This window comes from Piliocolobus tephrosceles, chromosome 20 (genome assembly GCF_002776525.5).
Source record: "Piliocolobus tephrosceles isolate RC106 chromosome 20, ASM277652v3, whole genome shotgun sequence".
NCBI classification, from domain to species: domain Eukaryota; kingdom Metazoa; phylum Chordata; class Mammalia; order Primates; family Cercopithecidae; genus Piliocolobus; species Piliocolobus tephrosceles.
The window spans coordinates 10,560,881-10,577,978 of record NC_045453.1 but is presented as its reverse complement, the minus strand read 5'-3'; the positions used below and the strand labels follow the sequence as shown (position 1 = coordinate 10,577,978).

At 42.4% G+C, this 17,098-nt stretch overlaps 1 protein-coding gene across 1 annotated transcript in view; it reads right to left on the bottom strand.

Moving 5' to 3' along the window:
* CTNNBL1 (catenin beta like 1) overlaps window positions 1-16,843 on the bottom strand; it is a 177,614-nt gene extending 160,771 nt beyond the window's left edge. The window contains exon 1 of the mRNA XM_023227877.2: window positions 16,721-16,843. Within this exon, the coding sequence (XP_023083645.1) occupies window positions 16,721-16,750 (30 nt within the window). The 5' untranslated portion in view covers window positions 16,751-16,843. The remainder of the gene's footprint in view (window positions 1-16,720) is intronic.
* Window positions 16,844-17,098: the final 255 nt, after the last annotated feature.

The following is a 17,098-nucleotide window of genomic DNA, read 5'->3' as shown; positions in this document are numbered from 1 at the left end:
AGGCAATCAGACAGGTAAATGGCTACCCTCCAGAAAGATAAGCAATCATGAAAGAAAGGAGCACCCCACAGAAGGCCAGGTTAAAGCCCCTATTTGTGAGTGCTAGTTTCTCTTGAGAGACTCATGATTAGTGGACAACAGTAATTGCTCAGATGTTCTCTAGTCCCCATGATGGCGGGGGGCGGAGCGGGGGAGGCACAAAGAGATGCTAGAGGAAAAGCTACACGGAAAATAAAGACTACTCAGGCTAGAATGATTTCTAGTATCTTGCAGACTTTGGAATCTAGCAACAGAGCTCTAAAATGTTTTGCAGTTCATCCAAAAATGACCAAGAATACTAATGCTTCATTCATCCAACAACCTCAACTTTTCAAAACACCATTAAAAGACAAAAAAGGCCTCAGAGGTTAGATATCTTATCAAACAAACAATAACACTAAGGAGTGACAGCTCACACCAAGGAAAAGAATGCAAACTACACAAAGTAGGCACAAGAACTCAAAATCCCTACCATTCCACAGTGCAGGAGTAAAAGCTTTCCACATTTCAAAAGGTCATGAGAGAATCCAGGCACAACTAACATGTACATAGTGATGCTCCTGAGATCACAGTGTGTCCTACTGAGAAAGGCAAGAATGTTTATGTTTTAGAAAGATCTTCATACGAAATGATGAAAAATACATGTTCTGCACATGGAAAAGAGGAAGCGTCATCAAGGACACAGCACTGCCCTGAACCCCATTTTGTCATCAAATCATTGGGGTCCTAACGTTATTCCCTCTCTGGGCTCTCTGGTTTGCCCATGTGTACAAAGAAGAAGCTGGAATAGATCATCTCACCAATTAAAAGCTTCAGTTACCTGGAAAGTCTGTTTCTGAAGGGCACCACATTTTCCAAAGACACCAGAGAAACAAGAAGTTAGTACAATTCAATACAATCTGTGCCACCTTTTTTTAAAAAGGAACCTCATTATGGGCTTCTTTCAGCTACAACCCTCGATCAATCACAACGTCTTTTTCATGTCCTTGTTTATTGCTGAGTTTCACCATTCTGTTAATCCCTTGGCATCTTTACCTTCCCTTGCCCAACAGAGGTACTCCTGGCCAGAGCCCCCATTTCATGTTTCAGCTTCTCTGTGAATAACTGTGTAACCCTAAGATGCTCAAAAGTTTCCCTCATCATTAATCCTATTATGGAAGCATTGATGTTGAGAGCGTCTGCTAAAAGATATCATGACAAACTATAGCTACAATTTGTTTCTTTTTATGCAAAGCTGAAAAGAAAATCACATTCCAACATTATGTACCAGCAGAGGACTGATGTGCTGCTAATGTTTAACTCTATCAAGGATCCCAAAAGAAATTTTAAACTGAGATGCTCTTAACTGGAAATAAGGGATTCAAATAAAGAAATGTCATCAATCCTCAATTTTATGTATTAACAGAATGAACACATGAATAATGCCAAACATGAAGCCAGAATCTGCAATAAAAATAATAATGCCAACAAAAGTGTTCAATAATCAATCATGCCTGCTTTTGGAATAAAGTCAGATATATTCAGAGAGAAGCATCATGATACTCTGCTTGGTTTCAACTCCCTCTTTTTTTTTTTTTTTGACAGAGTCTTGCTCTGTTGCCAGGCTGGAGTGCAGTAGCGTGATCTTGGCTCACTGCAACCTCCACCTCCTGGGTTCAAGCAATTCTCCTGCCTCAGCCTCCTGAGTAGCTGGGACTACAGGTGCACACCACCACGCCCAGCTAATTTTTGTATTTTCAGTAGAGACGGGGCTTCACCATGTTGGCCAGGATGGTCTCAATCTTTTGACCTCATAATCCGCCCACCTCGGCCTCCCAAAGTGCTGGGATTACATGTGTGAGCCACTGCACCCGGCCAGTTTCAACTCCTTCTTAGTTCAGCGACTCTAGATATTGCTGGGTAGCTAGTGGAAAGGAAGTCCAAAGAGCCAGTGCACATAATCTGCTTACAAGCAGCTGATAATCCAAAATGAGTTAAAAGATAGAAAGGCACTGCAGTAGTCTCACTAGATCCTTCACTGAACCCCAGGATGAAGAAAAGCTAATTTCCATTTACCAACCCACGATGGAACTGGAGTTCTAAAGTTTAGGCTAAAGCATTTTCAGATCAGTCACTGCTAGAATTCTATGGAAAAGAAACTAGTTCTGAACTACAGGCATACCTCATTTTTTTCCCCTTTGCAGATACTGTGTTTTTTACAAATTGAAGAGTTGCAGAAACCCAGCATCAAGAAAGTCTATCAGCTGGGCACAGGGGTTCACACCCGTAATCCCAACACTTTGGAGGCTGAGGCAGGCAGATCACTTGAGCCCAAGAGTTTGAGACCAGACTGGGCAACATGCCAAAACCCCATCTCTACAAAAACTACAAAAATTAGCTGGGCGTGGTGGCACACACCTGTAGTCCTAGCTACTCTGGGATTGCTCGAGCCCAGGAGGTCAAGGCTGCAGTGAGCCATGATCCCGCTGCTGCACTCCAGTCTGGGCAATAAAGCAAGACTCTGTCTCCAAAAAAAAGAAAAGGAAAGTCTATTGCTGCCTTTTTTCCAAAATCGTGTGTTCACTTCATGTCTGTGTCACACTTTGATGATTATTGCAGTGTTTCCAACTCTTTCATTATTATTATATTTGTTATGATAATCTTTGATGGGTGATCTTTGATATTACTACTTTGTTTTCGGGCACCACAAACCACGCCCATGTGAGACAGCAAACTTAATCAATAAATGTGTGCATTCTGACTGCCTCAACCAGCCTTTCCCCTTTCTCTCTCTCTCTCCTCAGGTCTCCCTATTCTCTGAGACACAACAATACTGAAATTAAGTAATTAATAACCCTACAATGGCCCCAAGTGTTCAAGTGAAAGAAAGAGTCTCACATCTCTCACTTTAAATCAAAAGCTATACATGATTAAGCTTTAGTGAGGAAAGGATGTTGAAAGTGGCAACGGCCCAAAAGCGAGGCCTCTTATACCAGACAGAAAAGTGTGAATGCAAAGGAAAAGCTCTTGAAGGATATTAAAAGTGCTACTCCAGTAAACATATCAATAGTGAAAGAGCTAAAGAGCCTTACTGCTTATATGGAGAAAGTCTTAGTGCTCTAGATAGAAGATCAAACCAGTCACAACATTCTCTTGAGCCAAACCTAATCCAGAGCAAGGCCCTAACTCTCCTCAATTCTATGAAGGCTAAGAGAGATGAGGAGGCTGCACATGAAGTTTGAAGTTAGCAGAGTCTTATTCATGAGGCTTAAGGAAAGAAGCCACTTCCATAACACAAAAGTGCAAGGTGAACCCAGAAGTGCTGATGTAGAAGCTGCAGCAAGTTAATCAGAAGAATTAGCTAAGATCATTGATGAAGGTGGCTACACTAAACAACAGATTTTCAACGTAGACAAAACAGCCTTCTGTCGGAAGAAGAGGCCACCTAGGATTTTCACAGCTAGAGAGAAGTCAATGCCTGGCCTCGAAGCTTAAGGACAGGCTGATGCTCTTGTTAGAGGCTAATGCAGCTGGTGACTTTTAAATTGAAACCAATGCTCATTTTCCATTTTGAAATCCTAGGGCCCTTGGGAATTATGCTAAATCTACCCTGCCTGCATTCTAGAAATGGAATAACAAAGCCTGGATGACAGCATATCTGTTTACAGCATTGTTTACTGAATATTTTAAGCCCACTGTTAAGACCTACTGCTCAGGAAAAAAAAAAAAAAAAATTCTTCAAAAATATTACTGCTCACTGCCAATGCATCTGGTCACCCAAGAGCTCTGATGGAGATGTACAAAGAGATGAATGTTATTATATGCCTGCAAACACAGCATCCATTCTGCAGCCCATGGATCAAAGAGCAATTTCAACTTTCAAGTCTTTTTATTAAATATTTAAGAAACGCATTCATAAGTTTATAGCTGCCATGGATAGTGATTCTTCTGACGGATCTGGGCAAAATAAATTGAAAACTTTCTGTAAAAGATTCATCATTCTGGATGCCATCAAGAACATTCATGATTCATGGGAGGAGGACAATATATTAACATTAATAGGAGTTTAGAAGAAGTTGATTCCAGTCCTCCCGGATGTCTTTGAGGAGTTCAAGATTTCAGTGGAAGAAGTAACTGCAGATGTGGTGGAAACAGCAAGATAACTAGAATTCAAAGCACAACCTGAAGATGTGACTGAATTGCTGCAATCTCATGATCAGACTTGAATGGATAAGGAGTTGTTTCTTAAGGATGAGCAAAGAAATTGGCTTCTAGAGATAAACTCTACTCCTAGTGAAGATGCTGTGGACATTGTTGAAATGACAACAAAGGATTTAGAATATTACATGAATTTAGATGATAAAGCAATATTACATGAACTTAGATGACAAAGCAGCACACAGTTTAAGAGAACTGACCCTAATTCTGAAAAAAGTTCTACTGTGGGTAAAATGCTATGAAACAGCACAGCTTGCTACAGAGAAATCTTTCATGAAAGGAAGAGTCAACAGATGGAGCAGACTTCATTGTTGTCTTAAGAAATTGCCACAGCTACCCCAACCTTCAGCAAACACCACCCTAATCAGTCAGCAGCCAGCAAAAGGAGGCAAGACGCTCCATCCACCAGCAAAAAGATGACAACTTGCTGAAGGCTCAGATGGTGGTTAGCAGTTTTTAACAACAAAGCGTTTTTAATTAAAGTATGCACATTGTTTAGACATAATACTATTGCACACTTATTAGGCTTCAGTATAGTGTAAATAGAACTTTAATATGCACTGGGAAATCAAATGACTTGCTTTACTGGAGTGGTCTGGAACCAAACCCTCAATATCTCCAAGGGATGCCAATATTCAGCTGAAATACTAAAGAGTTAAATGGCTGACCTTGGAGAAGGTAAAAGCAGTATCAGAATTCCTACTACATCTTCTCCTAATTCCAATTTCTCTATAGCTACACAAGACTCAGACCAAACCCAACCACTTCCTTTAGGACACTAAGGGGAAGAAAAGACAAAGGAAGGAGTAATTTGTAAATGAGATTCTTGGAGCTAGAAAATAGGAAAACTGAGATATCTTAGTAATATTTAAAGAGACCAGGGGAAAATAATTACTGTGGTGATGACATAATTCTTGATATCAATGGCTGCTAACTGTGGTGGAATAAGGTTGTATTTTAACCTACTGTGAACATTTCTATACTGTGGCATGTGTGGGTAACAAACTGTTCTCACTTCTTTGTATAGGATCCTGAACCTTAATCTCCAAGGGACCAATGACCTTGGGAATATTGAGGCAGCTTTATAGAAGTAAATTTAAAAAAATTTTTTTCACCATGTTGCTGTAGCATGTGTGTTGTTAGTAATGAGATAAATAATGAAAATTAATGGCTAACACTTACTGGGCACTCACTATGTGTCAGGCACTGTACTACTTAACACTATCCAAATTGTCTCATTTAATCCTTTTTTTAAGAAAGATGGGAAAGCAGAAATTTTTTTAAAGATGGTTGGGCAGAGATAGACACTATTATACAATCTCTATTTTAAAGATGAAGACCTGAGGCTTAAAGAGGTTAATTAACGGACCCAAGGTCACATAGCTAGCAAGTAACAGAGCTGGGATTCCAATGCAGGCCATCTGACCCAGAGCTCATGTTCACACACTACGCTAAACATTAAGGGATGCCTAACAGGCTTTGAGGTATTTTCTCCAACAGTGCTGACAAACTATTGTAAACCATCCACATTCTCCAGTGAAGTCGTTTTTATATAGGAAAACTTCTCTACTGGGTTAAACTTTACAAATTCAATCCCTCAGTTTAAACAATGACAACTACTGAGAGATTGCAGAAAGGCATGGCTGTCTTCATCAAATTCACCTTCAAAATTAGCGAGGCAGCTTAGTAAGAAGACCTGTCTCCAAGGAAGCTGAACTAGGTAGGACTGAAGTCTATGACTGAAGAACAGTGTTCTCTGTTGGCCTCTGTTGGAATTTGCCTTGCCAATATGAGATTCACAATGGTAAAAGTAAGACCACCCAGGAGGCTACTTATTTGAAAAAGCATTCCTTTTTTTTTGTTTGTTTTAAGACAGAATCTAGCTCTGTCACCCAGGCTGGAGTGCAGTGGTGTGATCACTGCTCATTGCAACATCAATCTCCTGGTCTCAAGCAATCCTCCCACTTCAGCATCCCCAGAAGCTGAGATTATAAGTGCGTACCTCCAAGCCCAGCTAATTTTTTTTTTTTTTTTTTTTTTTGAGATGAGGTCTCACTGTGTTGCCCAGGCTGGTCTCAAACTCCTGAGCTCAAGAGATCCTCCCACGTCAGTCTCCCAAATGCTGGGATTACAGGTGTGAACCACTACACCCTGTCAACAAAGTCTTAAGAGTCTAAACTAAGGTGGTGGTGGTTGGAACAGAAAGGAAGGGATGGAGGGAAGACTCCTCAAGACGCAGGGTTCCCTCCATAAAGCCTTTCCCAACTTCCCAGCGGCAGAGCTGCTTGTGCCTTTGTGCCACCACATCTTGTTCATGGCTCCATAATAGTACTGACAGCACTGACACTCTGTACTTCACCCCCATTAGACTGCAAGCTCCAAGAGAGCAAAAACTGTGAGTTAATCATTTTCATATCTTAACACCTTCTTTACTCTGAGAGAGAGGCAGGCTCTGTGTTCATGAGACTGTACAACCCATGAGGAAAAGAACCACGGCCGGGCGCGGTGGCTCACACCTGTATTCCCAGCACTTTGGGAGGCTGAGGCCGGTGGATCGCCTGAGGTCAGGAGTTCGAGACCAACCTGACCAACATGGAGAAACCCTGTCTCTACTAAAAATACAAAATTAGCCAGGCATGGTGGCATATGCCTGTAATCCCAGCTACTTGGGAGGCTGAGGTAGGAGAATCGCCTGAACCCAGGAGACAGAGGTTGCAGCAAGCCAAGATGGTGCCACTGCACTGGGCAACAAAAGCGAAACTCCGTCTCGGGGGAAAAAAAAAAAAGTAAAGAAGCTTGTCCTTCATCTTTGAGCCCTTTCATCTCTGAGAAACAGCTCCAAGGCTCCTTTCAAGTCTGCTGAACGTCAACACCCCTGACTAAAATGCAAAGCTGGCCATGGGGATAGGCAGGCGAGGAAGCAGAGAATTATGTGATATCTGAACATCTGGCCAGAATGTTCAGTACACACACAAAACGTTAATCAGGGATGGTGAACTAAGAGCTGTCTGCAAAAAGATGCTGAAAGGAGAAGAATCAATGAGTTCTTCTAAAATGATGAAGAAGAGGGTTACAGAGTCAAAGTCTAGTGAAGATTCCAGAATAATGAGGCCCAAGAAAATCTTTGGCAAAAGACAGCACTGACAACTTCAAGAATGTAGGTTCTGAACATTCTACAAAATAGCTGTCCAGTACTCTTCAACATCAAAGACAAAGGAAGACTAAGGAAATATGACAAACATTATGTGGGATCCTGGATAGAAACCTGGAACAGAAAAATGACCAGACATCTCTGATGACATCTGAATTAAGTGTGCAGTTTAGTTACTAGTATTACACAAATGTTAATTCCCTAGTTTTGATCTTTACATAATGGTCATATAAGATGTTAACTTTAGGGGAAGCTGGATGAGGAATATATGGAAACTCCACTATTTTTATAATTTTTTCTAAGTTTAAAATTCAAAATAAAAAGTTAAGCAAAGAATGTAGGTTTTGTAGCAAGAGTGGCAAGATATGATAATAAAGAAGAGGAAAATGAGTAAGCAACTGAAGTATCAGGTGTGAACACAATTTTCTTGAAGTCTGACATGAAAGCACAGAGATGTAAGCCAACAAGCTAACAAGATAGTAGAGCAAGAGCTTTCCAGAAGGGGAAACAACCAGGGCATATACAAAGGCATGCCTTCACAGATGACATATACTAAGTCTACAGTTTAGTAAAGAATGTGTGTAAGAAGACACATAAATAGAATGTGTTTTGTAAGTGTGAGAAGAATGCGCCAGAAAAAAGAGATGATGAGAAGAATGCAAAGGGAGGAAGTGACCTTAAGGGAAAAAATCCCTCATGAGATGAAAGAGAAAAACAGTCTGAAATGTTACCAATGAGAATAGCTCTGTATCCTTATCTGTTATAGTCATACTTCCAACAAAAAGTAACTTCAAAATGTACTAAACTGACATGCAAAAAAGCCTATATAATATGACTTCATGATTAGAATCATATTCTTAGGGCTACTGGGACGAGGCCTTCACAGAATGAAGGATGTATCTGAGCACCAGTTTTCAGATTTTCAGTAATGTTTCTTATACACAAAACAAGCAAAAAACCCATAAAACAGAAAAACTCAATTATGAAATTACAACTACTACCTTATGAGACACACAATAATGCAAATGATAAACTCACACAAGAAAAAAAAAATAATGCTTATTAAAGCAACCTTGAACTAGTCTTTTATATACCTACTAGATTAGTGGAAAAAATAAATTATGACAACTAGTTCTATCAAGATTGTAATAAAACTGGGGCTAGCCACAGTGGCTCACGCTTGTAATCCCAACACTTTGGGAGACTGAGGCAGGAGGATAGCTTGAGTCCAAGAGTTCAAGACCAGCCTGGACAACATAGAGAGACCCTGATTCTATTTTTTTTAAAAAGATTGTAATAAAATTGGAACACACACAGACAGTATACTGTTAGCACTGTAAAACAACCAATGATTCATTCCACGTGAGTACAATGTATTGCGCCACACATCTGCAGCTGAGATGACCCCCATCGTCTCCGGCCACTCCCTGCTTTTTACCCATTGTTGCATTTACCCAATGCTCTGAACATATCACTCCCCTGCTTTTGCTCTTAATAACCCCAATCAAGAATCACTGTCCCCAGTGTCCTTTACCACCCACAGAATCCCTACTCATTCATCAAGGCTAGGATTCCAGTGTCATCTCCCTTTTCTTCAATGACCAAACCAAATCCATCCCCATCAATACATCCCCTTTCCATACCCAATCCTTCCTTCCATCGTGCTCCCATAATACTTTTATTCATACAGTTAGTTTTTAAATGTCTGTCTTGCTCCTTACATTATGAATTCTTCTTTAATGTCCATGGTCCATGTCATAATAATTTTAGTGCATGCAATACTTGGTACAGGAGATGGCACATAGTAATTACTAATGACAGATGGGAAGGAAAAAATGCTACATAAACAAAGCACTTCACTACAATGTTATCTCTAAGAACAAAAACCAGAAAACCACCTAAATATCCAATTATAGAAGAACAATTTAGGGAAAATGGTCTATCACTCAAGCAAAAAGTAAGCAAATATTAAAAATAGCATGAAGGCTATGTAGAAACGCAGAAAATGTTCCTGGCAATGTTAAATTAAAAACATAGAACACAAAATAGTATATATGCGATGGTTCCAGCCTCACAAAATACGTAAGGACTCTGGGAACAGAAAAATATTGATTGAATTAGGGTAATAGTTTTCCCGCTTCTCAAGTATTTTCTTTAATACTATTTCTATCCCTTTATTATTGTTCACAATTTTATTTCAAAAGAAAAGACTAAGAGGGGGAAAGGAGCAAGTTTAGATATTTCTGTAAGCTCCTGCAATCCAAGAGATATGCTAAGATATTACTGATAGAGGACAAGAGGAGTGGGTGTCTGCAATATCACCAAAACCAAGGGTCCCTGAACCCAATTTGCCTCAAAAAGAATACCTCTCATGTCACAAGCCACACTAAATGTGAATTCTTTATTGGAAAACTTCAGAGGTAAGAACTTTTTCCAGACATCTGTGGAATTAGATTTAATGAGAATGCCCTGGAGTTCATACACACGTCTATGCCAGCAGAAACTTCTCAGCCAAGGCACTGCTGGGCACACTTCTTGATGAGATGTCTAAGCCTGAAGGCATCAGAAAAGTACATTTCCATATTGGGAACACAACTGGTTTCCTCTTGAAGACTTTTTCCACCACCTCCTGCCCATATTGTAATTCTCCTATCTCCTCAAATGAATAGTTAACATATGTCAAGGATATATGGCATATACTGAGGCGCTGAGTGCCTATCTCTATTACTTGTAGAAGAACCAATCTCAGCAGAAAATTGGAATCTCCCCACCAAGTTGCCTCAAAAATGAAAAGTAGTAAGCACCCAAAAAATGTTAAATACTTTTAATAAACATTTCTTGACACTGCATGATATTTTTCCTGGCTGAGTCTCTGAATTTTAGATACAGCATCCATCTTAGTCTCTGAATTTTAGAAATGAAAAGAACCAGAAGTTATATCGCCCAGTCTCCTCATTTTACAAGCAACTGGAAAAAAAAAAAAAGATGTATAGAAAGGGAAAGTGACTTGTCCTGAGTCACCCAGATAAGTAATGATAAAAGTGGGATTAAAATCCAAATCTCCCAGATTCTCAGCCCCACTCAGTCTACCACATGAAGCGTTTTTATCCCTTGAAATCTCTGGAGCCCCGGTCTAAATAATTAGTACCACAGAATTTTAAAGCTAGAAGGGGCCTCAGAGAGAGTTGCGTACTTAATCTCCTCATTAGGCATATGAGGAAACTGAGGCCCAGGAAGATTAAGTGATTTGCTCTCAATATCTTGAATGGCAGGGAAAAAGTGTAACTTAAGCTCAAAAATCTGCAAACCAATGCCCACAAGAGGGGAGGAGTATGTCTCAGCTGGGGAAAAATTTTTCAAGGAAGGTAGATCATTTCAGACCAGGGGATCACAAAGTACAGTGTCAGCATCACCTGGGATCTGGTTAGAAATGCAGAATCTAAAGTCCCGCAGGAGACTGAATCAAACTCTAGGGATGGGGATGTTTAAATCAGACAATTTTGTTCCTTTATGTCCCCAAGAAGCAAACTTCAGTGGTCGTGCTGAGTCCACTTTGTAAATGATAACTATAACCAAAGGCTCATAAGATGAATGCATTCTTTGACATGTGGACTATACCTCAACTTTAAAAAGTTCTCAAATCTCAAAACAAAATGGAAAACTACCTCTGGGTGTTCAGTTGGCTTCAGTTCTGGCCCTGCTCCTTACTGGCTGTCTGGCCTTCAGCAGGCAGCTTAACCGCCCTAGCTTGAGTTTCCTTTCCTATAATACAGGCATGCTGCCGACCTCAGAGGGCATGTTGAGAATTAAATGTGATAACTTGTCTGAAAACACTTTGGCTCTGCATCTGGCATACAGCAGGCAGGCAGTACGGCACAGTAGTTAGGAGCTCCAGCTATGAAGTAAGACTGCCCAGGTACCCTGGCCTTCCTCTACCTGGCTAGATGCCTTAAGGTAGGTGCTTTTTTTGTACCTCAGTTTCCTTATCTGTACAACAGGGATTAACAATAGTACCTTCCTCATAGGGTTGTTATGAGGATTTAGATAGATCATGCTGGTTAGTAAAGCATCTTTCATGTCTACAAAATGTTACTGTTTTCAAGGAGTTTTTTTGTTTGTTTGTTTTTCATTTTTGAGACAGGGTCTCGCTCTGTCACCCAGGCTAGAGCACAGTGGCGCGATCTCGGCTCAGCATAACTTCTGCTTCCCAGGCTCAAGTAATCCTCCCTCCTCAGCCTCCTAAGTAACTGGGACCACAGACACACACCACCACGCCCAGCTAATTTTTATACTTTTTGTAGAGACAGGTTTTCACCATGTTGCCCAGGCTGGTCTGGAACTCCCAGACTCAAGCGATAACACCTGCCTTGGCCTCCCAAAGTGCTGGGATTACAGGGGTGAATGACCACGCTTGGCCTCAAAGAACTTTTGCATCCATAAACTCATGACTTTCTGCAAGACGATGGGTGCAACCGATTATGAACTAGATTCCAGACTTCACCATCTTTTAGGAACAGGAAGAGGGACATGGATCTTACAAAAAGGAAACTGAATGAACAGAACACAAGGGGAATGTACAGAGCTGGAAATAAGGAGACCAGGATTCTGAGATAAGGCCAGGTGGTATAAGGAAGCCAGGGCCTGAATAAGGTCCTGAGGTAGATTTTGGGACCGGTGCTGCTTTCCAAGCCTTAGACCGTAATTCTGAATTTGGGTTCTGAAACTTAGCCTTGAATTGAGGATATTTTGCTAAGCAAAGGCCCAGAGCTGGTTTTTGGTGCCTAACAGGTGGGCCTCTCACCTCTCAAATGGCTCTGGCCGGTCAATTAGCCAAAGTGGGGAACTTGCGATGGGGAAGGAGACACTCCTGGCTGGCCAGCGGGACATGAGCATGCCCGCCCTAGGCTGGCGAGATGAAAGTGCTCTCCAGTAGCAGACTTAGGAGGTTTCAGCCCTGTTACCGGGTTCAGTTCAGTGTTGTCAACCTGAATTAAATGAGTTCCACTATTGTAGTTCCTTATTGTGCAACCAACATACTTGCATTTTAAAACTCTTAGGTTGAACCCTCAGAAAATGTAAACGTAAAGGCCAAGATCCAGGATAAGGAAGGCAAGTAAAGTTTTGTAGTTCAGGAAAATTAGCCTGTGGCAAGCCCAATCTACCTGCAGGCGCTAGGCATATTTGCTCTTGGTGAGGGGCAAAGGGGTCAGATTGACAAAGTGAAATACTTGTGGAATAACACAATAAACAAGTGTTGATATTCAAGAAGCAAAGCTACCTAGATTGGAATCCTTGAGGTACATTTCACTTGTGTGAATTTGGACACGTTTTTTATTCTCTATACCTATTCCCTCACCTTTAAAATGAAGGTTCCTACATTAACATATTCAGTGCTGTCATTAAGATTAAATGTGGTAAGATGTGTAAACACTAAAAAATAATAATAAGGAGACCAGGATTCTAGTTTCAACTCTGGCCACCACCTTGGCCCACAACCTCAGGTGAGTCCCTTTATCAGACCAAGGTTCACTTTTCATCTGTGAACAAATGGGTTGAATGAAGCTACCTACCGTAGCTCTCAAAAGTCAAGGTCTTTATCATGGCCCACAAGGAAGGCCTACACAGTCTTGTCACATGCCTACATCTTCAACTTTGTCACTTACCATTTCCCTGCTCACTTCCCATGTTTCAGCTACATCAATCCTCCTTCTGGTCCCCTACGAGGCTGCACCAGCTTCTACCAATAGCCTATATCCATATTTGCTGTTCTCGCTGCCTCAATCATTCTGCTCCCTTCACATGACTGGCTCCCTCTCAACCTTCAGTCCTTTAATATCCTTTCCTGTGTCCTTCCTCAAACACATTACATAAAGTAAAAGGTCCTGTCCCCAACTCCCAGGGGTTATTTTCTACTGGAGTGCTGTCCAATAAAAATACAACAAAAGCCACAAACAAAACACCTAACTTTACATTTTCTGTGTTTTTTTTTGAGACAGAGTTTCGCTGTTGTTGCCCAGGCTGCAGTGCAATGGGACGATCTCAGCTCACTGCAACACTGCAACCCCCACCTCCCAGGTTCAAGCGATTCTCCCGCCTCAGCCTCCCAAGTAGCTGGGATTACAGGCATCCACCACCACGCCCGGCTAATTTTTAATACTTTTAGTACAGACAGGGTTTCTTTTTTTTTTCTTTCTTTTTTTTTTTTCTTGGAGACAGAGTCTTGCTCTGTCTTCCAGGCTGGAGTGCAGTGGTGCGATCTCAGCTCACTGCAAGCTCCGCCTCCCAGGTTCATGCCATTCTCCTGCCTCAGTGTCCCCAGCGGCCGGGACTACAGGTGCCCGCCACCACACCCAGCTAATTTTTTTGTATTTTTAGTAGAGACGGGGTTTCACTGTGTTAGCCAGGATGGTCTCGATCTCCTGACCTCGTGATCCGCCCACCTCGGCCTCCCAAAGTGCTGGGATTACAGGCGTAGGCCACCGCGCCTGGCCAGCCAGACAGGGTTTCTTCATGTTGGTCTGGCTGGTCTCAAACTCCTGACCTCAGGTGACCCGCCCGCCTCGGCTTCCCAAAGTGCTGGGATTACAGGCATGAGGCACCGCACCTGGCCCACTTTATATTTTCTAGTAGCCACATTTTAAAAGTTTTTAAAAAGGCAACATCGATTTTAATAATATATTCTCTTTAATCCAATACATCCTAAGTGTTATTTACTCAACATGTAATCAGCATAAAAGTTAAGATACTGTACATTATTTTCATGTGGCCAGTGGCGGTGGCTCACACCTATAATCCCAGCACTTTGGGAGGCCGAGGCTGGCTGATCACCTGAGGTCGGGAGTCAAGACCAGCCTGACCAACATGGAGAAACCCTGTCTCTACTAAAAATACAAAATCAGCCAGGCGTGGTGGCGCATGCCTGTAATCCCAGCTACTCAGGAGGCTGAGGCAGGAGAATCGTTTGAACCCGAGAGGCAGTGGTTGTGGTGAGCCAAGATCACGCCATTGCACTGCAGCCTGGGCAACAAGAGCGAAACTCCAACTCAAAAAAAAAAAGATATTATACATTATTTTCATACTAAATCGTTGAAATCCAGTGTGTATTTTACACATGTAGCAGATCTAAATTCAAAACTAGTCACATTTTAAGTGTTCAAGAATCACATATGCCTAGTGGCTACTATACCCAGCAGTGCAATTGTATAGCATCCTCTGCTATATTTCCTTCCTAGCACTCACCACAATCTGAATGTCTTGTTTACTTATTATCTTGTAACTTCCCATCAGATGCTCCACAAAGGCAAGAATCTTGTCTTTTATCCAGTGTTACATACTCAGTGGATAGACTGCCTTGAACACAGTAGGTGTTCAATATATATTTGTTGAGCAAATGAATGAACCTTTTCTAGCTTTAATGGGCTAGCCACTCTAGAAATTCCAAGCAGGCATACAATCACTCATTTAATAACTTGCCTATTTCCCTCCGTCTTTCACGATCAATTAAACTGTCTTTAAAAGAAAAATCTCTTGGCTATATAGCTCCCCATGCTGAATTGTTCTTTCCCATGATGTCTTAAGCGTTCAGGGTCAATTTCTTGTATGTTGGCTGAGGGAGTGGTATGAAAATAACTGCTAATATTTACTGAATGTTTACTCTTTGGCAAGCATTGTCTAAACACTTTACATTTCTCAACAGCTTCACAACAGCCCTGTGAGACAGCTACTGTCATTGTCCCCCATTTACAGATGAGGAAACCAACGCACAGAGAAGTTAAGTATTTTGTTCAAGGTTACAGCAGCCAGTTAGTAGCAAAACAGAGATTGCCAGCAACCTAGGGGTCCAGACTCATGGCTCTTAATCACCTATTCTTGATTGCAGAGCTGTCCAACAAAAATATAAGCTGAACTATATATGTGATTTTGAATTTTCTAGTAAACATATTAAAATGTCAAGAGGAGCAGTTAAAATTGGTTTTAAACATATTTTATTGGCTGGGTTTGGTGTGTGGTGGCTTATACCTGTAATCCTAGCACTTTGGGAGGTCAAGTGGGAAGACTGCTTGAGGCCAGGAGTTTGAGACCAGCCTGGGCAACACAGCAAGACCCTGTCTCTACAAAAAATTTAAAAATCAGCCAAGCATATGATGCCCCACCTGCAGTCCTAGCTACTTGGGAGGATATCTTAGACCGAGGAGTTTGAGGCTACTGTGAGCAATGATCGTGCCACTGCACTCCAGCCTGGGCGACAGAGCAACATCCTGTCTCTAAATAACAAAATAAAAATTTTAAAATTAAGTATATTTGATTTCACCCATTATCAAAAATATCATCATGTAATCAATATGACCAATAAGCAATGTAATTGATATAATCAGTACGATCATGTAATCAATATAAAAATGTTACTTTCTCCATACTAATCTCCAACCCAAATGTGACTTTACACTTCCAGTATTTCTCAATTCAGACTAGTCACATTTCAAGCAATCAACAGCCTATGTGGCTAGTGGCTATCACATTCGGCAGTGCAGCTCTACTGCCCCCCACAACGACCCTCCTATGGAATCAAAGCGGGGGAAAAACTTTGGGGTGGAAGTCAGTTCGCCTGAGCTCAAATTCCAGCTCCTTGTTTCTGAGTGACTTTGGACAAGTCCTTTCTGCTCTCTAGGTCCCAAATAGTTTCCCCACAAGTATCCTAGCCAAGGGGGACCCTGAGCAAGATTCCTAGAAACTCATTCCATGCTAGAATTCCCAACATCTCCTCCAAATCGCAGTAAACACAAGCACAGCTCTCCACACTTTAAAACCAGCTTTCATATACTTCAGTTTACGGTACAGTCCTCAAACAACCCTACTAAGGCAGTTATTAGTGTCTCCACCATATAGATACAAAAACTTCGTTCAAAGATGGGGTGAACGACTTGTCCAAAAGCCACAGAGCCAGTCAGTGGAGAAGCTGGACATCAAATCCAAGAGCGATCAGGGCGCTCCCACCGCCGCCACCACCATCACCTCAATGACTGGGGGGACATGAGAGCTGAGAGGACACGGTTGTGAAAAAAGGATAGTCCGGGGTTTCAGAGGAGTTTCAGGGAACCAGGTCCCAGGGTGAGGAAGAGGAGGTGAAGGGTTCAGGTCTTGAGAAGGGATGAATCGAAAGGGCCCAGGAGGGCTTCGGAGAGGAAAGGAAAACGAAGGGCTGAGACCCTGGGTGGCATGAGAAGTTAGAGGGCCCGGGAGTGAGGCGAGAGGAGGTGAGATGAAAAGGCTCTGGCCCCTGCGACCCCTGCCCAGGTGAGAATGCGGTCGCTCGGCCCTCCCTGCCCCTCATACCTGGTAGCTCAGAAGTTCGCCCACGTCCATGGTACCCGGCCCAGCAAATACTCCAGTTCCCTGCACTCACTCCCAGACCGCGGGCCCGTCAGCCGCCGCTCCAGCCACACTGCCGTAAAGTGCGGCGAGCGGGGCCGCAGAACCAATAGGGCAAAAGTGCGCGCGACAAGCGAGGCGGCCACACCGCGGTAAAAGGACGCGCCGCCGTAAAGCGCGCTGCATTCGGAACAGGGTTGCTTCCGCCTGGAGCCTGAGGGGGCGGGGGCAGAGACTTAAAGGAGGGATGGGAGGGGAGAGCAGGGACCAGAAGAAACCGAACTTAAAGGCGCGCCCCCAGGGTCCAGGGCGGAGTGCCGCGTGCTTGGTGTGCGCTCTCGC